The 21,473-nt window shown below is 42.9% G+C and overlaps 1 protein-coding gene across 2 annotated transcripts; it reads right to left on the bottom strand.

Moving 5' to 3' along the window:
- Nucleotides 1-144: 144 nt before the first annotated feature.
- Nucleotides 145-20,931, bottom strand: wdr59 (WD repeat domain 59). 2 transcript variants are annotated; one of them, XM_049599484.1, is made up of 27 exons: nucleotides 20,840-20,931; nucleotides 18,724-18,773; nucleotides 18,463-18,598; nucleotides 18,234-18,319; nucleotides 16,943-17,023; nucleotides 16,242-16,279; nucleotides 15,936-16,024; nucleotides 15,733-15,849; nucleotides 15,388-15,465; nucleotides 14,832-14,988; nucleotides 14,568-14,647; nucleotides 14,252-14,381; nucleotides 13,891-13,994; nucleotides 13,499-13,663; nucleotides 12,704-12,799; nucleotides 12,500-12,604; nucleotides 11,777-11,898; nucleotides 11,475-11,628; nucleotides 9,966-10,022; nucleotides 6,037-6,170; nucleotides 5,755-5,836; nucleotides 4,820-4,932; nucleotides 4,069-4,219; nucleotides 2,637-2,718; nucleotides 2,413-2,533; nucleotides 1,677-1,819; nucleotides 145-1,306 (listed from the first exon to the last, which is right to left on the bottom strand). In XM_049599484.1, exons 1-27 carry the CDS (start codon nucleotides 20,891-20,893, stop codon nucleotides 1,071-1,073), a joined length of 2,961 nt encoding a protein of 986 aa, XP_049455441.1. In that variant the 5' UTR covers nucleotides 20,894-20,931; the 3' UTR covers nucleotides 145-1,070. The 2 variants fall into 2 exon arrangements, with proteins under 2 accessions (XP_049455441.1, XP_049455451.1); XM_049599494.1 differs by lacking the exon at nucleotides 9,966-10,022.
- Between the last annotated feature and the right edge of the window lie 542 nt (nucleotides 20,932-21,473).

Genomic DNA, 21,473 nt, shown 5'->3' with positions numbered 1-21,473 from the left:
GCAGTGTGAATAATGTTAATATTGTTACATGTTGTTAATAATAAAAGTGATCAGGTTGTCCTGAGGGTGGCGCTAAAGGTCATTAAAATGTAAAGCTTTCATTACATGTTTCAGATTGTTGTTTTGTATAAACGACACTTTGACTGAATTCAAACAAACTTTTATTATTTTGCATGAACTACATTCATAAACTCTTCACACATTCTTCATTTGCTAACAGAGAATATGCAGAAAGTTCTTCTTCACATTAAAAAACAGTCGTGTGATCACGTCTCTATTCAGCCGTCACTCAGACAGAGACAGGAAGAAGCATAAATGTCTTGTCAACCAGCGCCATCAGGTCACATCCAGGGCTGCAGCCATGAGTTGTTTAATCGTTAGGAAATTGTTCTAAAACTATTCTGATCATTAATTAATCATTTTAGTCATTTTATAAAGTAAAAAAAATCTAATTATTCTCTGATTAGCTGCTTTTCTTTGTTTTATGTGATATAAAAGTTAATATGTTTGAATTTGGACCTTTGAAGGGATCACTGCAGGCTCTGGGGAAATGTGACGGACATTTTTAACTATTTCCTAACGTGTTTTAGACAGTGATGAATCCATTCACTGAGAAAAGAATCCTCAGATTAATCAATAGTTAGCTGCAGATCTAATCTCATCCATCACTCATCACTAACGTGTGATGGAACAGGGCACATAAGCTATACCTCAGCAGTGATGACTTCCTGTCACCATGACTGACAGGTGAGAGGTCAGCTGTGCAGCGGCGTGGCTAACGATACACTTCCTGTCTGAGACACAGAAGTTACAGATCGTAGCTTTGACTGAAGAACATTTTGTCCTGTTAGACCAACGTGTCCAAAACACAAAGTTCATCCTCTGAATGAGCTTCATGATGAACACACAAAGTGTTGGATGGACTGACGTGGACATCTGTTTCATGTTAAAGGCTGGTCACATGATGGAGCCGTTAAAGCTCTGTGCATCAGAGGTTCAGATCCGTCACGTCACACCACCACTCTCTGAGGAGGAGCGTTGGTTTTAGTCTGCAGAGCGTTTGTGTGACATCAGAAGGTGCTCTGCAGCAGACAGTGGCAGCCACAGCCGGCCGGACACTCGTCCTGCCGACGGAACCAGTCCATCATGTGACTGGTGTGTCCTCCGTGACCACAGCTTAGGCAGAAGTTGGAGGAGCCTCGAACGGCCACGTGACAGATGGCGCACTGGAAGGTCAGACGCTTACAGACGGCACACTGAGTCCCACGAGCCTGACTGCGACAGTGACAGCAGTAAACACCGAACTCTGCAGAGAAACAGCAGAGTGTCAGCGTCAACAACACAGGGTCTTTACGAGAAAGATCGGGTCAGCTGATCGATCTGCTGATAATCCAGACGTCTACATAAATACGTTTGTCAAATTTTTATTTGGCCTCAGTGCAGAAAGTATGAATTGGGCCTTAGCGAGCTAACAGTGCTAACAGAGCTAACAGCGCTAACGGTGTTAACAGAGCTAACAGAGAATTCCTCTGTAAAAATTCTGACTTATCATTTGAAGATTATCAGAATAATTTTGTCTTATTCAACTTGTTTTGATCATTTGTAATAACGGTGTAATAATCATGGCGGTGGCTCAGCAGGTGTTGGTGAGGTGAATGTCAAGAGAACAAACGTACCGATGCCTTTGTGAGGTTCAGGAGGACACGAGGCGAACTTCAGCACGTCGGCTCTTTTCTCCCTCAGACCCCAGCGGTACAAGATCTCACCGTAACACTTCTTGAAGTCATCAAACTGCAGCGTGTTGGCGGGGTCCAGCAGTCTGCAGGGGACAGGAAATGACATCACAGTAACAACACAAGCCAGTCACACCAGTTCTCCCACTGCCCTCTGTATAGAAAGGCCCACGTCTTCACATACACAGATGACAGATATTTCACTCTGTGTTTCAGCTTCTCGTCCACAAACACAAAACTCAGATTTTTGAAAACATCTTCTGAGCTGCAGATTTTTCTGAACTCTGGTCACTGAGTCTCAGAGTGGACGTGTAAAAAGGAGCATTTGGGAAACGATGACATCATCTCCTCAGATCACACATGCCCTTTGTTGCTTTGTGTAATGAGCACGCTCCAAAACCAACAACACCGGTGACCACTGTCACAGAAGAACGGAGGCGTCTGCTGCGCCCGGTGTTATTTGGTCCACTTCAGCATTCGTGGTTTAAAGTTTGCCAGAAATGACGGTTTGGATCTTTCTTCTCTGGTATTTGACGTATTGTTTACATCACCTTTATCGCCACCTGCTGGCCTGGGGAGCGTTAGGAGTCGTTTTTGTGTTCTAGTGTGGGCAGATTTATTTATTATCTCTTTTTAAAAACATTCATACTCATCTAGACGGGGCTTAAAGGTTCGTCACCTCTTGTTCATGTCGTGCTGCTCTCGCTCTCGTTCCCGTGGATCGGTGTAGGCCTGGTTGCCATAGCGATAGTCATCAGGAGAGGACTCGCCCCACGGGTTGGTGTGCTCAGACTCTCTACCTGTAAACAAAAACAAAAACACCTGACCGGGCGGCAGAGAACTCTAAACTCCACACAGGGATGTCACAGCAGCCAGCCTGTGGGCGGCGCTGTGGAGTCTCACCTGTGTTCCAGGTGGTGGCGGTGATGGAGTCAGAGGTGCTGGAGCACGAGCCCGAGGTGACGGAGCTGGACGTGTAGCTAGGCTGAGACCACATCACACACATTATTACATCACTTCCTGTCTCCTGTCTGTTGTTCTTTATTTAAACATCATGTAGAGACAAAGTTCTGAAACTCTGTGCTAAGGTAGGCTAACAGTTCCCCCTGCTTCCAGTCTTTGTGCTAAGCTAGGCTTACAGTTTCTCTCTGCTTCCAGTCTTTGTGCTAAGCTAGGCTAACAGCTTATCCCTGCTTCCAGTTTTTGTGCTAAGCTAGGCTAACAGTTCCCCCTGCTTCCAGTCTTTGTGCTAAGCTAGGCTAACAGTTCCCCCTGCTTCCAGTCTTTGTGCTAAGCTAGGCTAACAGTTCCCCCTGCTTCCAGTCTTTGTGCTAAACTAGGCTAACAGTTCCCCCTGCTTCCAGTCTTTGTGCTAAGCTAGGCTAACAGTTTCCCTCTGCTTCCAGTCTTTGTGCTAAGCTAGGCTAACAGCTTATCCCTGCTTCCAGTTTTTGTGCTAAGCTAGGCTAACAGTTCCCCCTGCTTCCAGTCTTTGTGCTAAACTAGGCTAACAGTTCCCCCTGCTTCCAGTCTTTGTGCTAAGCTAGGCTAACAGTTCCCCCTGCTTCCAGTCTTTGTGCTAAACTAGGCTAACAGTTCCCCCTGCTTCCAGTCTTTGTGCTAAGCTAGGCTAACAGCTTATCCCTGCTTCCAGTCTTTGTGCTAAGCTAGGCTTACAGTTTCCCTCTGCTTCCAGTCTTTGTGCTAAGCTAGGCTAACAGCTTATCCCTGCTTCCAGTTTTTGTGCTAAGCTAGGCTAACAGTTTCCCTCTGAACCAGTCTTTGTGCTAAGCTAGGCTAACAGTTTCCCTCTGCTTCCAGTCTTTGTGCTAAGCTAGGGTAACATGTTCGACCTGCTTCCAGTCTTTGTGCTAAGCTAGGCTAACAGTTTCGGCCTGCTTCCAGTCTTTGTGCTAAGCTAGGCTAACAGTTTCCCTCTGCTTCCAGTCTTTGTGCTAAGCTAGGGTAACATGTTCGACCTGCTTCCAGTCTTTGTGCTAAGCTAGGCTAACAGTTTCGGCCTGCTTCCAGTCTTTGTGCTAAGCTAGGCTAACAGTTTCCCTCTGCTTCCAGTCTTTGTGCTAAGCTAGGCTAACAGATTCCACCTGCTTCCAGTCTTTGTGCTAAGCTAGGCTAACAGTTTCCCTCTGCTTCCAGTCTTTGTGCTAAGCTAGGCTAACAGATTCCACCTGCTTCCAGTCTTTGTGCTAAGCTAGGCTAACAGTTTCCCTCTGCTTCCAGTCTTTGTGCTAAGCTAGGCTAATCACGTTTCTGCTCTGGATGCTACGAGTTAACTTGTCTGACACAGACACTGATGTAAACAGAGAGGACTTACGTATCGTGAGTGGTGGGGCGGGAACATGGAGGAGCGTGACGGATGATGTCCGTACAGAGAGTAACTGTCGGGGGGCGGAGCCTGAGTTCTGAACACACTGCACAGCATGGCCAGAGTCTGAACGTCACTCATGTGACTGTAGTGATCCAGACTGAAGGTTTGAACACACAGAAACAGGTTTCAGTTTGAGGTCCTCGTTCAGTCTCATTTAAGGTGAAACATCGACTTTGTTCCTCTGTATGAAACACGTTTTCTGTCCTGCTGCCTCTAAAATATTCTCTCTGTCCACTGAAGGAGTGTTAAAGAGCCAGCTCCATTATTTTTTGCGGTTTCCCAGTAGTGTTCCTCATGTATTTAAATTCAAACTTCAAAATTTTGATTGAAGTACATTTTAATGTTTTAAGAACGCTGCAGCTGATGAGGAACTTCCTGTTGAAGCTGCTGTCACGTCAGTGTACCAGAAGAACGATCAGCTGCACTCAGAGCTTCTGCTGAAAAGAACGTTTTGTCAAATGTTTAAAACACCAGTTGATCTCTGCACGCTGTTACATCTGTCCATCAGTCAAGGGTTATTTTTCCCACCTGACGGACCATCTACACCGCCCAATCACTGGTCCCTCAGCGCTCTGTCACATGTTGATAACCTGTTGATTTCACATCGGTGATTCGTGTGGTGATGTCAGGATGTCAGAGATCAGCTGGTTGTGACTCTGATTAAAAACATGTGATCGGACTGAGTTCATAAACTCACAGAGTCTCCAGCAGGTGGCGTCCAAACGGGTGTCTGGCCCAGGGCGTCTCTGTGTCCGGGTCTGAGTCTGGACTCAGGTCCTGACTGGTCGCTGCAGACGCCAGCGCCCACACCTGAAAACACACACAGACATAACACGTCACACACAAACACAGACTCTAACACAGGTCGGTGACCTTCACTATCAAAAGAGACAAAATAATCTGCCCGGAGCTGCAGAACATATTTGAGCCTCAGAATGATGCAGCAGTCTAAATACACACACATCAACATTTGACCACAAGGTGGCACTATGCAGCCGGCTGTTTATGATTGTTTGGTACTTTAACTTTGCAGGGTTGGTGCGAACAGCAAACAGATGTGTCAGCGCACTGTTAAATTCTTTATTGTCCTCTGAGACTTTTTTTCAATCTAGAATCCATAGCTAGCTCAGCAAGGCAGCTCCAAGACAAGACTTAACTACTGAGGTGGTCGTCGACGGCAGCAGGCTGTATGACACACACTTAGTGAAATGTAAAAACATTTTTTTTAACTCAGTGAATAGGCCACAGCTTTTTACAATCGAGAATGTAAGAATCATTTAAGACCAACAACAATGAAAAATGATTAAAATGTTAAAAATAGCCGATAATAATTTCTATATCACTTCTTGCCAAAGCCACATGGAGCCAGTGGAGAGGTGTGACAGAGCGTGATGAGGTGCTGGAGCCACAGGCTGCCAACCCTGCTCTCTGATCATAAAACCAACACTGATCATAAAACAGCAGCAGCACAGAGAACATTCAGAGGGTTCACACTCAACATTCACTGAGCTGGAAAAAAAGGAAATTATTTAATTTACTTTGAGTGAATTCTCATGTTTCTCATCCTCAAACTCAAATATCTTTTTAGTTTTCTTTATTTCATTCAGAGGAAATAAAAGATAAAATGGTAACCTTCGCCACGTCTCTGCGTCCGACTGTGAGCGATGCCGCTGCGTTCTTCTGACACGTTTCCTGGATGTCGTTCATGTTCAGACTGAGGGACAGAAAACACCTGCAGATATTAACTGAAATACACATAAATACTAAACAAACGTTAATGAGTGTCAAATATGACTGAAGACAAAACATCTGACGGGTATTTTCTCTGTTAATAAAAGAATCATTTTGGCCAGAAAACAATAAAAATGACTGATTGTCTCGGCTGGTTTACGTCAGAGTGTTTGTGTGTCTCACATGTAGCTCTCGCCCAGAGCTTTGTGCACGGGCAGCAGACAGGAGATCTCCTGGATGATCACTTTTCCCGCCAGCTTGATGGGACGGTTGCCGTAGTCAGTCCCCTCTCGCTTCGTCTTAAACCGGCGGGATTTCTGACAGACAGACAGACAGACAGACAGGGGGAGGAGGGAGACAGCAGGCCGAGTGGAGACAGAGGACCACCTGATTAAAAGTGGTCTGGATGATAAATTACTGCAGGAGACAGTTCACACTGCGAGACGCTGACTGAAGCTGGACCGAGCAGAGAATCAGATTCTGTGAGCAGCTGTAACTCCGAGGGGACGAGAAACAGTTCAACAGAGACTGGATGAATCGTAACAAGATGATGACGGTTCATCCTCAGGGGACCATAAATGTCCTCAGTTCATTAAATTTGAGTTCAGTGGTTAAATTATTTTGCTGGTTGTCTCTCAGCAACTGTCCGTCTGTTTAACGCTTTAACACCTGAACAAACTGACTCCATTTCTTTTAAAAACATGGGAAGAAGGCAACCGGCAGCCAAAAAAGAAATCACCCAAAAAAGAAAAAGTAAAAAAAAAAAAAAAAGTAACAGTTTTTATGTTTATTTATTTATTTATTTTTTGCAATGTGTGGGACATTTCTTACCAAGTTGCTTGTTGCCTTTTTCCCATGTTGTTGAAAGAAATGGCGTCAGTGTGCTCACAGTTCAGAGGGTTAAATACCTGTGAAGGCGTCTGAAAGCTGCACACGGAGATGTGATGTCACTCTGGTTTCAAAGGGAAGACAGAGTTGTTACTCCAGGAGGTCAACAGCTGCTCATCAGAGGTTTAAACACTCGTTCATTCGTCCTTGACTGACACTGCAGAGGAGCTGAGTGGGATCTGACCGCTGCAGGTCTGAATCACTGAATCAACTGTTGATGGTTCGACGGTGACAAAGTGTCGTCAGCAGTTTGTCTCTGAGCTCGCAGTGTGAACACGGTTAGTTCTCAGTTCATTAACAAACTCAAATTACCTCCAGATGTTTCAAATTAAGTTTAAACACACAGATAAGAGTTCTGGCCTGAAGACAGAAACTTACCTGCTGCTGTTAGACGTTAGTGAACATTAAAGCTTCAGACAGATGGAGAGCAGACAGGAAGTCAAGCTTAGTGGCTCTTGATTTGAATTGAGCTAACGATGCTAATCACCATGCTACAGTTTTTGTCTCCTGTGGAAACCACATGGGCTAAAGCTAAGCTAACAGTGACTAATAATGCTAATAATGCTAATCAGCCTGCTAACGTTAGAGGATAAATACTCTGAGCTGAGTGTTGCTGCTGGAGAACGACAGGAAACACTGACGTTAATCAAACTAAAGTGAACGTGAGATAAATGTTTCTGTGATGAGAGACTCGTCAGTATGTGACAGCATGGATGTTGACGTCAGCATGTGGTTAGCTTAGCTTAGCATAAAGACTGGGAGCAGTTAGCTGTGAAAAAATATTTCTTGTTGAAGCTTCAATATATTTCTTTGGACTGTCTGATTATTTCTTGAAGACTTAAAAGAATTTGTCGCCCTCAAAATGACGTTTGTATATAAATGACTCGCCCTCACTGGGTGTGGTTACATGATGGCTTCTCATTCAGAATGAAATAAATCTGAATCAAATCATCATGAATTAAAGTCTTTCCAGGTAGTTTACATGGGAAATATTCATTCTGAATGAGGGTTTACACAGAGATCAGTTTAATCGCCTTTATTCAGGTCTGCACAAGGTTTGGGGCAGGGAAGGTTTCTGATTGGATAGGGGGCGGGGCGGATGGTACATATTTACGTTTGCCGGAAGAAAACACTGTAGTCCTCGCTCCGGATAACAAGATGCTTGACGACGCCGTTCTTAGTGCCTTTTTCGGGCTTGTTTTGCTTATATTCTTGAAGCAGCAGTACGACAACAACCTTGTTCTGCTAATGCTTCGTCTGTTGAGGAGGAGAAGGGAGGTAGAAGGTCGAAGAAGGGAGGCAGAAGACCGTGCTGTGGAGAATGGAAACCGGTGAGAGCAATGAGTCCGACTGCTCTATCTCAGCCCGTTGCTATGCGCGCTATATACGTCATGGCGCCAGAAGGGCAAGGAAACGAGCATGTGCAGAAAGACCGGAATGAACTTAAAGAGGAATGAGTGTATACAAGTGAGAGAAATTCTTTCATTGGGAATTAGAAACGGAATATTCCAGCCCCTTACATCGGATTGAATTTTCAATCGCATTGGCTGAATTAGGTGTTTACAAGATCACTTGAACTTTCATTCTGAATGAAAAGGGAATTAAACTGTCCGTGTAAACACACTCACTGTGGTCGTCTCTCACGCCTCCACCATGAACAAAGGATTCAAAAACTACTGAGATGTTACTTTACAAACTGAAGTGAACGAGGTTGACGTTTAACACCAGCAGAACTACATCAAAACATCAGATTACAAACTCTCACACAATTTGTGCAGAATGATCCAAGTCTCATTGATCCACTCTGATGATCAGGACCCCCCCCCCCCCCCACCCCCTCCACACACACACACACACACACACACTCACACACTCACACTTACACACATGCATGCATTTTCACTTAAACATACAACCATGACTCCAGAAAAGTTAAAATAAAAAACAGAATTAATTAAAATATCTTTGGACAGCATTACACTGATTAAAGTCAAAACAGATTTACACATCATTTTATTCTGTTTTTGTTTTACGGTGCCTTCGTTTTGTACTCGGAGGTCGGACATTCCCAGTTCCCAGTCGGAAGTTTAAACTCAAACGCACCCTGAGATCGGATTTCCAACTCTGAAACTCGGAGCAACTGTATCAACCCCAACTTATGAATTCAAGATGGCTGCCGGTCACACACACAGTGAGTAAACACTCTGCTAAAGTACTGTTTACAGCAATTTTATCTTATTTGTTTCACATCAGGTCAGCCTCATCTGCGGCGTTCATCAGTTGGAGTGCATGATGGTTTTGAAGCTGTCTATACTCCCAAAGTGTGAGGGCAACAAAGGCTTTCTTGCGGGCGTCCATGTTTTTTCCGACTTGTCCACTGTTGTCAACTAGAATGCAAAAATTGTTGTCAACTCGGAGGTGACGTCATTCCCACTACTGACCTCCGACCTCCGAGTACAAAACGAACGCAGCATTAAACCACGTCCTGACTTTTATGGAGTCAGGGTTTAATTATTTAAAGCACTTCTGTATGAAGAGTCTCACACACGGACGAGTCGTGCACCTGGATGAGCACGAGTGTTTGAATCGCGCTCCGTGAAACACACGCGCAGAGTTCCAGTGTTTTAAACAGAAATAAATAACACAGGGATGTTTCTTTAAAAATCTAATCACATCATCAGTTTGACGTTTTCAACACTAACTCAAACTTTGCAGCTGCGCCCTTCAGTCGATCTCAATTATGATTTTATTTTTTCTTACATCTTTTATTGGTTTTAATTCCCATATGTTATTTATTTATTTATTTATTGTCCTCTTTTCTTTTAATTACATTTTATTTTTACTTTTTTATTGGTTTTAATTCACGTCCTATTAATAAATACCTGTTGGCTGCTGATCTGTTATTTTAATTTCTATTTGTGCTTCTTTATGTTTTCTCTCAGGTGTTTTATTTCTGTGTCCGTCTGATGTTTTATTTTAACTCCACCCACACAGCGTTTGAGTCGCAGCTCAGCGCCGTCTGTGCAGCGGAATAAAATGTGCTTCATAAATAAAGTTTTATTTGCTGTTCAGATGCAGAACACATGATGTCAGTCCGTTAGTGGTGCAGCTCTCAGTCTGCGTTAGCCAATCAGTGACATGCAGAGCAGCATTAGAGTCAGAACCGCTGTGGCGATGGAGAGACAGATGAGAGGAAAGAGGGATGGATGGACAGAGAGCAGTACCGGCCAATCACGGAGGGTTTGTACAGACCAGCGGCGGGAGGCAGAGATTGGGAGCTTCTGATTGGAGGAGAATAGGAAGGAGGAGGGGCCCACAGCAGCATGGGGGCAGGTGATTGGACGGAGAAAAAAACAACAACACAGGAAGAAAATAAAAAATAAAAAACAGAGGCCCATCAGGGAGACAGAGACGAGACGATGACATCATCGATCACATGACAGCAGAGTCAGGTGTTGTTGATCCTTGTCAGTAACTCTGGCAGCGCTCCACATTCCCAGCGCCCCTGAACTACCCATCAGCTGGCTGTGTTTGCTGAGAAAGTGGACAGTGAAGGAGGCGGAGCTTCACGTGTCGAGGTCATGAGCAGCGACCTCTCATCACTCAGTTTGTATGGAAGCTTATCAATGACAAACGTACAGACGGCAAGCAAAGTCGACCAGTGATCTTTCTGTGACGTCGTGTTTGAAACTGAATTCAGACATTAAAGAGTTAAACTTAGTGATAAAATGAATTTAAAATGTTTAATAATAAACCAACAGAAAATTAATCTTAAAAGTGTTTTATTATAAAATGGAAGGAGCTGCGTCGGGTCTGTGAACTCACTACAGGATTTTTATTGTATTCTATAATCAGAATAAAAAGTATTGCTGCAAAAGGTTTCGCATTCAAGGTTGTGTGTGTGTGTGTGTGTGTGTGTGTGTGTGTGTGTGGTGCAAAACAACAACAACAATAATAATAATAAACTACTGTAAAAGTCAAGAACATAAATATAAAAAGAAAAATGACAATAAAAAATATGAAACAGAGTCTGTAGACACACTGAAATACTCGGTACAAAAATATTGATCTTTCAAAAACAATTTATCAATAATGAAATTAGTTCTTTGTTCGAGCCCCGACTGTTGAACTAGTCTCTGCGTGCTCGCGTGCTCACACACAAACTGATGTGAGGTCAGATTTGATTTGTTCTCTGTAGTTTTGGCTTCAATGAACTTCCACACAGTTTCTACAGAGACGTCTCCAGAGCAGAGAAAGTGTTAATGACAAACACTGAGTGTGTGCGCACCGACCAACACAGACTCTGGTGCCTGTTAATGAATGGAGGACAAAACTGACTCAAGTATCAGTAAATAAATACAGACATAAAAAATAAATAAAAATAAATAAATGCAGAAACCAAAAAAGAAATAATTAATAATAATTAAATGTTAATATTATGTTTTGTCTATGTGTTAATCAGGTGAGGGTTCTTTACCACTGCATTTATTTCTTTAGGTGCTGATTTCAACATTTATTCTTTTATTTATTTCTGTTGTTATTTATTGACGTGACGTTTCATCACTTTCTGTATTTATTCATTCATCAGTTCATTAATACTTATGTTATTTTTCATCCTCCATATTAATCCAGTCAGATGTCAACAAAGTCACCTGAGTCACCTTTCTGCTGCAAAACTTTACACATCAGTGTGTGTGTGTGTGTGTGTGTGTGTGTGTGTGTGTGTGTCTCACCCGTTCTTTATAGTAGAAGGAGGAGATGGACACGGTGTCTTTGTCGGAGCGAGTCGGGCTGCCGCTGTACAGACGCAGAGTGCTCTGAGACTCTGTGCGCATCTTCATCGGAGTCAACACTCCGCTGTGATAGGCCGACAGAGCGGACAGTGACCTGAACACACACACACACAACAAATGGGTCCAGATGTGCTGCAGCTGAAGACAAACACTTGTTCATGAGTATTAAAAACACAAACACTGTGTATGTGTGTGTGTGTGTGTGTGTGTGTGTGTGTGTGTGTTCAGGGGTGTGTTCTAACCTGGGGGTGGGCTCAGTGGGCGGGACAGAGCGGTGCATTGTGATTGGTCGGGTGAAGTAAACCAAACAGCCGGTGCCACAGAAACGAGCGCCGGAGGTCCGAGGGAACGGGATGTTGGCGTCCTGGGGAACAAAGAAGAAGCAGAGACGGAGCTGTTTGTGTCCTTTAATGAGTCATTAATCAGGATTCACACGGTCCTGGAAAACCTGGGAAAGTCCTGGAATTAGTCAAAATCATTTAATGTTTTAGGAAGTCCTGGAATTTTTGGTGTGTGTAATGAAATAGTTACAGTAACCTGCTGTGGATAATCTCCCAGGTGACGTAACATAAGGGCGAATTTATTCTCTGATGAGTCGATGAACGTTTTGTTTAGCATCACGTGTGTTTCGTTATTTCCTCCCTGGGTCCGTCTCTCCCTTCCTGTTTGCCTGCTTGCTGAAATTATGAATAGTGTGAATCTAATGTGTTTAAAAACAGCGGGCTAATGGGGCAATGAAAAACAATCTTAATCATGGGTCCTGGAAAAGTCCTGGAAAAGTATTGAAATGTTGCTCATGAACATGTGTGAACCTGATTAATGGAAGATATTCTGGAAGATGTTCATCACAGCTTCTTCCATCAAACATGATTTTATTCATGCTGCTGCTGCTGTGTTGTGTTTCGTCTGTTTGCTGTGAAGATCCTCAGAGTTTCCTGCAGCAGGAGAGACTGAACGTTTGTTACCTGATAGGATCCGTACGTGTTGGTGACCCGAGGAAACGCCTGCAGGGCCGGAGTGACCGGGTTGGACAGGACGAAGGGGCCCGAGGCCGGACCGTCCTCCTGCGTCTGACAGAGGAAACACGTCATGAAGATTAAACTGATGATCTGCTACACACTCTGACACCAGCTGTGTGTGTGTGTGTGTGTGTGTGTGTGTGTCTTCACCATGTCTGACTCCAGACAGGACACCAGCTGTCGGACACACGGCTCCAGACAGTTCTGGTTCCTCTTCACCTTCTGCAGCGACGTGTCGGTCAGAATCTGAACAACACACAGAGTCTCATCATCATCATCATCATCATCATCCTCACAAACATGTTTTATTCTTGGAAAACAAAAAACAGGAACAAGTTTTAAATGTTTAAGTCAAAGGTAAAATTTACTTTACTTGTACTTAATTTTACAAAAGAGTGTGCTGTGGTTCGTTTAGGACGTCTGTAAATATTAGCTCTTGGTCTGTTTTTAGATTTTATTTTTACAGCAACAAAAAGATCTCTTCATATCATATTGTGTCTGTTTATATTGAATATTTAACAAAAAAAGGTCAACTCAAATTACACAGAGAGGCACTGTTACTTCTAGTTCATTATTATTTTGAAGATTTTCACATTTTAAAGAAATTAAGTCGTTCAGCAGCAGAAACTGCCTAAATAAAAAATAAGTAAATGACCTGCTGAATTAATATGCCATTAAATATATTGAATAAATAAGCAAAGTAAGCAGTAACTGGTATAACTTAATATTTCTCTGTTAGTTTCTGTCTTTATTTACTTTTCTATTTCATTTTTATTGATTTTTAAATGTTTTTTTGCTTTTAGAAAAAAATATTTTAATGTATTTATTGATGTTTAAATATCTGTATTTAGTCTTTCTTTATCATTTTTGTTTGTTTGTTTGTTTTGGCAACTTCCTTCTTCCATAATTTTTTGTGTGCCATGGTGCGTTCAGGGGCGATGGTACCTTCTGGATCTTGGTCTTGGTGGCGGAGGGGATGGTCGTCGGGGAGACGAACTGGAAGGTGGGCGCGGCGTTGTTTGGATACTGGGCGGGGAACTTGACCACCAGATGAACCTGATGGCTGCCGAAGTGAGCCGACACCACGCAGCTGCGGTTCAACGCGTCCATCTGCACAAAACAACACGGCTCAGTCTGATGTCACTGAACACACCGTGGTCATGGAATTATATTCAGTTAAATAAAGTTTTCCTTCTGAAGTGATTTACTGGCGATTATAAAACCAGAGTCAGAGATGATAATCAGAGGTTTTGAGAACAGGAAGTTGCTGTGGACGAAGAGACAGAAGAAGAAGAAGCTGCAGATCAGCCTGATGATCATAGATGTTCCAGTCTCACCTCCACGTTCACGTTTCTGATCTGCAGGTTGACCAGAGAGAACTCCTGCTGCAGAGTCTGAGGGACACCTGAACCCACCGCCGAGCTCAGAGTGCCGTCCTGATCTGAGGGACGACAGGACAGACAGGACAGACAGGACAGACGACAGGATGGAGGGAGGACAGAAACAACCACACTCACAGTAAGAGGACAACATACAGTCTTTACGCTGCGCTGTTGCTAACGTACTCATGTGATTTTGACAGTTTCGGTCAAAATAATAATTACAGTTATTTATCACAGTTAATCACTGGTTTTATGGGAAGTCGTTCAGTCTGCAGAGTTTCACGTCTTCAGATCTCTGACTCAAGGTTTTTCTCACCCTGCAGGTTTTCAGCAGTGACGCCGACGCCGTGTTGACTGTCGGGCTCCTGAGACGACAGAGACTTCTCCGACTCCACGGTGAGAGACATCCCCTCCATCAGGTCCTCCACCAAGTCACTGACACACAGCTGCACAACAACAACAACAATGACACACAGTCTGAAAATATCATTAAAATATCAAAAAATATTAATCACAATGTCCCAAAAACTGATAAAAGGCTGAAAAATATTCCGCCTGAAAAAACATTATTCAAATGTCCAGAACAAAAGTTGATGACATGTCCTCATGTCTCTGTGCGGCTGCACACTGACCTTCTGCAGCTGAGGATCCACCCTCCATATCCTCAGAGTCTGATCTCTGGACCATGTGACCAGCTGGTAATCCTTCGAGCCTGAAACAAACAAACACAGTAAACAACAACAAACAGCTGATTTTCCCCAGGAGAGGAAAAAAATCATCTTTCTTTCAGAAACTCTGTTTTCATCGACGCTCTTTGTAAATCCTGTCTGTGTTTGGACGACGCTGAAGCTGAGCTAAGACCTGAAGGTTCTAAATCTCAGCGTGTGATTGGTCACCTTCTTTCTGAGGCCTCCACTGGAACTCCAGCACCACGTCATCGTGTCCGACGAAGGCGTGAACAGGACTGTTGAGGTCGAGCGTGCTCCACAGCAACAGACTGTTCTCTCGCCTCAGCTGAGGAACCATCACTGTGACCAGACCGTTAGAGAACGGCTGATGGCGAGACAGAGGCAGAGACAGAGACAGAGACAGGAAACAGGAGACAAGAGACGGGAGACAGGAGAAAAGAGACAGAGACAGGAGACAAGAGACAGAGACAGGAGACAAGAGACAGAGACAGGAGAAAAGAGACAGAGACAGGAGACAGAGACAGAGACAGGAGACAGAGACAGGAGAAAAGAGACAGAGACAGGAGACAGAGACAGGAGACAAGAGACAGGAGACAGAGACAGGAGACAAGAGACAGGCGACAAGAGACAGGAGACAGAGACAGGAGACAAGAGACAGGAGACAGTGTGAGCACTGACACAGCGACACAGCTGAGTGATGGTTCAGTGTGCCGCTGTAACTATAGCTATAAATGTGTGATGAAGGTCGATGCGTGGTTCTCACCGTGTACCTGGCCTTCCACACCGGCACCTGACAGGACAGGATGTTCAGGTACTTCCTGGGCTGTCGGTAATCCCAAAACTACACACAAACAACAAGAGAGAAAATACACAAGTTGCACACTGACAGCAGAGACCAGAGATGATTTCAAGTTGTTGTCTTTATCTTCAGCCATGACATCACAGACATCCTTCATGTTACAGCCACGTGTACCGTAACATGACAAGCTGTCAGGGCTCAACATTTGGACCTGTTTCCTTTGGTCATCCAGCGTTTCCTGTTTGGGTCTCTGCCTCTCCAGGTTTAATCACCTGCCTGTAGAAACAACGGTGCGTCTGTGTTCCTCACCCTCACTGAGTTGTCCTGGCTCGACGTGGCGAGGATGAACTCGTTGTCTGGATGCCAGTCGAGGCCGTGGATCTTCGACAGGTGAGCCGCCACGTACTCCGCCGCCGTGTTCGGCTTCTGTTCAGAGAGAATCACACAAACACTGACACCACTGATGTGACGTCACAAACAGCTGACTGCAGCTTCACGCTGTGGCTGCTCACTCTTTTATCCCAGATCCGAACGTCTCCGTCGTGACTGGACGCCAGCAGGTACTGGTTCTTCCTGTTCCACTTCACCTGAGACGCTCCGGCTGGAGACGAGAAGACGGGATGAAGAGAAGGGTGTCAGCTCAGAGAGGAAGAACAGGTGTGAACGTTCAGAAAACACTGCTGACTTAATGTTTCAGTCTTTAATTTTCACATCATCCGTCAGCGTGTGGACGGAGACAGAAGAAAAACAGACGGACGACACGTAAAACATTTCACTGAAATAAAACTAAAAGACGGTCCGTCCCTTTAAATACTCACCGACAGCTGACAGCACCACCGTCGGTTTGCGAGTGTCTCTGTGGAGTCAAACAGAGCGACTGAAAACTGGACAACAAACAGCTGCTGCTGAGTCATTAAGGTTAAAACTAATAAAACATAAATTAGAAATGAACATAAATTAATTTCAGTGTTGGATTTTTAGCTATAAAATATCAGGACTGTAAAAAGAAGACAGACTAAATTTCGATAAACCTTTGTGACACTAAACGAAGAGAAAACAACAACTAACCCTCCTGAAAAACTAAAACTAAACTGTTCTAAACAGTTTACTAAATATCTAAAAACTAACTAAATTTAATATATTTAAAAACATAACCTTTTTGAAAACTAAATAAATGTATAAAATTAAAACTAACCCTTTCTGAAAAACTAAACTAAAACTGGCAAACACTTTGAAAACTAAAACTTAAGTAGAACAGAAAAGTTATTTTAAAACTAACATAAGATAAAAAGTAAAAAACAAATCTAAATTACAATAAAATAAAAAACCCAAATTGTAACTTGAGAGCTCTCTGCAGCTTCTTTATTTGTCCTAGCAAGACGACGTCAGAGCTCAGCGAGTTTCAGATCAATGTAACTGTCATAAGATAAATTATTTATCTGCTCTGTGATCAGCTCCAAACAGGTCAAATATTTATTGAATATTTATTACATGTCATGAATCAATAACCTGCTCTGACCTGGTGTCCCAGATGTAGATGTAGGTGTCCACTGAGCTGGTGACCAGGAACTCTGGTTCAAACCAGGACCAGTCCAGATCACTGAGGATTACAGAGAGGCAGTGAACACAACACAGAGGCAGTGAACATACCACTGAGTCAGTGAACACACCACAGAAAGTCAGTGCACACATCAATGAGTCAGTGAACTCAACACAGTGAGTCCATGAATATGTCACAGAGTCAGTGAACATATCAGAGAGTCAGTGAACACACCACGGAGTCTGAACATATCACAAAGGGTCTGTGAGCATACCACAGAGAGTCAGTGAATACATCACAGTCAGTGAACACACCCCAGAGAGTAAGTCAACACATCAACACATCACAGACTCTTTGAACATATCACAAAGAGTCTGTGAACACACCACAGTCAGTGGACACACCCCAGAGAGTCTCTGAATACATCACAGATGGTCAGTGAACACAACACAGAGTCAGTGAACACAACACAGTCAGTAAATACACCACAGAGTCAGTGAACACACCACAAAGTCAGTGAACACACCACAGAGTCAGTAAACACACCACAGAGTCAGTGAACACAACACACAGAGTCAGTGAACACACCACAGAGTCAGTGAACACACCACAGTCAGCAAACACAACACAGACTCAGTAAACACACCACAGAGTCAGTGAACACATCACAGATGGTCAGTGAACACAACACAGAGTCAGTGAACACCACACAGTCAGTAAATACACCACAGAGTCAGTGAACACACCACAAAGTCAGTGAACACAACACACCGTCAGTAAACACACCACAAAGTCAGTGAACACACCACAAAGTCAGTGAACACAACACACAGTCAGTAAACACACCACAGAGTCAGTGAACACACCACACAGAGTCAGTAAACACAACAGTCAGTAAACACACAACACAGAGTCAGTGAACACACCAGAGTCAGTAAACACACCACAGAGTCAGTACACACAACACAGAGTCAGTAAACACAACACAGTCAGTAAACACAACACAGTCAGTAAACACACCACAGTCAGTGAACACACCACAGTAAACACACACCACAGAGTCAGTAAACACACCACAGTAAACACACACCACAGAGTCAGTAAACACACCACAGTCAGTGAACACACCACAGTAAACACACACCACAGAGTCAGTAAACACACCACAGTAAACACACAACACAGAGTCAGTAAACACACCACAGTCAGTAAACACACCACAGAGTCCAGACTGCCTGTTAACCTGCAGAGGTGCATTTGATTCTGTTACCTGATGACCCGAGTGTGTCCCTGCAGAGAGGTGTGAACTTCTCCACAGCCGTCACGCCATGAGTACAGATCCACACGCTGGTTACTCTGAAGACACACACACACACACACACACACACACACACTCAGAAACACACAAAAAGTATTTCAACTGGGTTTATTGTGTGTGTGTGTGTGTGTGTGTGTGTGTGTGTGTGTGTGTGTGTGTGTGTTTTAGGAGCAGAACTCACCGAAGCGGCGAAGACGTGGGACTCTGACCTGTGAGGGTTCCACTGGACCGTCCCCACGTCCCATTTACTCTGTCGCCCAATTTTGCGCGGCGGCTCAGACGGAGCCTCGAGGTTCACCATGTACAGGAAACGCCGCCTGGACAATATTTAAAACAGGAAGTGACGCTGAGAAGAGTCTCCTCCACAGAGCAGGTGTTCATCCTCAGCAGGTGAAAACTAACGCTCAGTCGGTGAAGAACTGTGGTGCGTTCAGGTACTTACCCGGACAGTACGGCGTGTGAGCCCAGGCAGTCCACTGACATGGCGGTGGCCTGAAAACACAGAAGAAGAAAAAGAAAACAGCTGATCTGAAAACTGCTCATTACTTTCTTTTCTTTCCTTTTGAGTCTGTCGACTAAAATCAAATCTGACTGATACAAAAATTTAAATATTTAGGAGTTTGAAAAACATAATAATGATTTTGAGGATATTTGTTTGTTTTATAAACACTTGGATCTTTTCAACGCGGTTTTTAAATCAGAATCATGTTTTCACTTTAGAGCAATCTGTCTTGTTTGGTGAACAACAATTAGAAACTTTCAGAGGAAATACACTGAGGAAAAAGACACCAGAAAAAATGACAAACATATTTTAAAATACTTTAATAAACGAAGTGTGAAAATAAACTGTGTTTCTAAAATGACCTCAGACATTTTTCTCTGATCAGCTGACTGTTTGTAGAACGATGTCAATCATCAGTCTGACTCGTTTTCCCTGAACGCACCTGAATTTAAACAGGTAAAATGAATAAACTTTCCACAGTGATGATAGAACAGTGCAGCAGCAGAGACAGGACGTCCACATGATGTGTAAATTAATGTTCTGTCCCATCACACTCTTCATTCTTTGATTTATACGACAACATTTATTCTTTTTTTTTTTTTTTTTTGAGTAGATACTTGATGTAAAATGCTGCCTCGGAGGCGTCTCACCTCGACCAGAGCACAGCTCTCTGATAAAACAACGATACTTCCTGTGGTCAGATTTAAAGATATTAAAAATATTGTTCATCAGCAGCTTCAGTACAAAGAATCTGCATTTGCTGAGGCGCTGACAACATGTCAGACTGTAAATGGTTCATAAGGCAGCAGATGATTTAATCTACTTCTTTAACAGCTTCAGCTTTTGTGGGGAATCATGAAAACGTGTGATGACAGTGAGGAGTCGACTGACTGAATGTGCACAGACTGTTCTGAGGATATCGCAGCTGTTGATCATTAGTTTTGTAGATGGATGAACGTTCTCAGAATCTTTCCACTAAACAAAAGAAACATTTGAAGGATTTGTTATTTACAGGTTATTATGAAATGGTTTTACTGGTCCGGCCCCTTTAGATCAAACTGGGCTGTTTGTGGCCCCTGAACTAACACGAGTTTGACAGCCCTGATCTTTACTGTGATTTTATCACGTTGATCTGTTCTGTGGACACGACATCTCCTGTCCATCTGTCCATCTGTCCGTCCTGGAGGAGGAACCTGTCCTCAGCTGCTCTTCATAAAATTCATACTTTTTATCCATGTTAAAGTTTTTGGGGGAATTTAATCTTCTCTGCTGTGACGGTCTGAGAGCAGAGGGAGGTGCATGTTGTTAAATATAAAATACAATATAATATAAAAATATATTAAGTTTAGTTTTGTTTTTCCTAGAAAGGATTGGTTTTTATATAGTTATAGTAAGTTGAGTTCCCAGAAGAGGTTATCTTTAATCTTTAAATATTTAGGTTTTCATAAAGTTTTAAGGTGACTGATGAAATTGGACTTTATATAAATGCAACTGAGGTGAACACTGAAAACAATTTAAAGCACCCAGATATGTTTATATTAATCATCTGTAAACTTTAATGGACTGATGGTTTAATTTATTCATGAACTCGTGATGTGTTTGGATCTGTCGGGAAACTGAAGCTTCAGATTAATGTGGTGGAGCTGAAGTAAAGAAAAAACAACTCCAGTAAAGAACCTCAAACTGGACTTGGTCACATTTCTCCACTAAACTTCACCACATGAAAGATCTTAAAGTAACTTCTATTTAATAATGACTCATCTCTGATCTATTGATTATGTATCTCCTCTATGATCAATAACTTCTGTCTGACCTGCTGCCCTGACTTTCAGGACGAAGCTGTGACCGGAACATGTTTTTAACTCCGTCCGATCATCTGAATATGAACATATGATCGATTAACTGCTGCAGATCAAACATTAATGAGTCAAAGTAAAATAAAGTGTGGCGCTGTAGACTTTGACTGTGTTTCACTTTTCCTGACGTCCTTAAACTCCCCTCCACCTGTTCACCTGTCCGGCCCTTTAAGCCCACCGGAGCTTTCGGGCGCACATACCTGGGCATCCCGAAACTCCACCACCACATTCTCACTGCTCCAGCGGGCCGCCATCTTCCCTTCCTCCTCTACCGTCAACAAAACGTCACGTGACCGTGATGAGGCGTGACGCTGCGTTCAAGATCCCCTGGAAGAAATGGAAATATTATATCAAAGCGATGATTCCCGTGAAAATATGAAGACGGTGGGCCTTTTCTATTTATATAAAAATATATGTTATTACTGCTATGTTATATGTGTTTACATATGTTTGTGTACTTAATAATTTATTTGTTTAATTTAATTTATATTGTTTCATCATGTTTATAGTTACAACTTTTTAACATGTATGTTTGCATGTGTCACGCGTATTTTTCCTTTTCTTTTAAATTAATCTAAAAATTAAAAAAAAATCTGAAAATACTTTAAATCAACAGATGCTTATTGACAACTCATATTTCTACAGCTTAAATATTAATTGTAACAACAAAAACGTGTTTTGCAATTCTTTGTTCAAATATAAAAGATGAAATGAAGACGTTTATATAACTTAATATGAATTTAAACATCTTAGCGTCACACAAAATTTACACTAAAATATGTGCCTAAATATTATACTTTTTTAAAATTAATTTCTGTAATTCAACAAAACAGT

This window comes from Epinephelus fuscoguttatus, linkage group LG2 (genome assembly GCF_011397635.1).
Source record: "Epinephelus fuscoguttatus linkage group LG2, E.fuscoguttatus.final_Chr_v1".
Lineage (NCBI taxonomy): Eukaryota > Metazoa > Chordata > Actinopteri > Perciformes > Serranidae > Epinephelus > Epinephelus fuscoguttatus.
This window is presented reverse-complemented; position numbering and strand designations above follow the sequence as displayed.

Excerpts from the sequence above, each read along its gene's own strand:
- wdr59 (XM_049599484.1), bottom strand. The coding sequence starts at position 20,893 with ATGGCGGCCCGCTGGAGCAGTGAGAATGTGGTGGTGGAGTTTCGGGAT. Across the intron at positions 16,025-16,241 it reads GGTGGTGCTGTCAGCTGTCG|CCGGAGCGTCTCAGGTGAAG; the intron begins GTGAGTATTTAA and ends TCTCGTCTCCAG. Across the intron at positions 13,664-13,890 it reads TCAGAAACGTGAACGTGGAG|ATGGACGCGTTGAACCGCAG; the intron begins GTGAGACTGGAA and ends TGTTTTGTGCAG.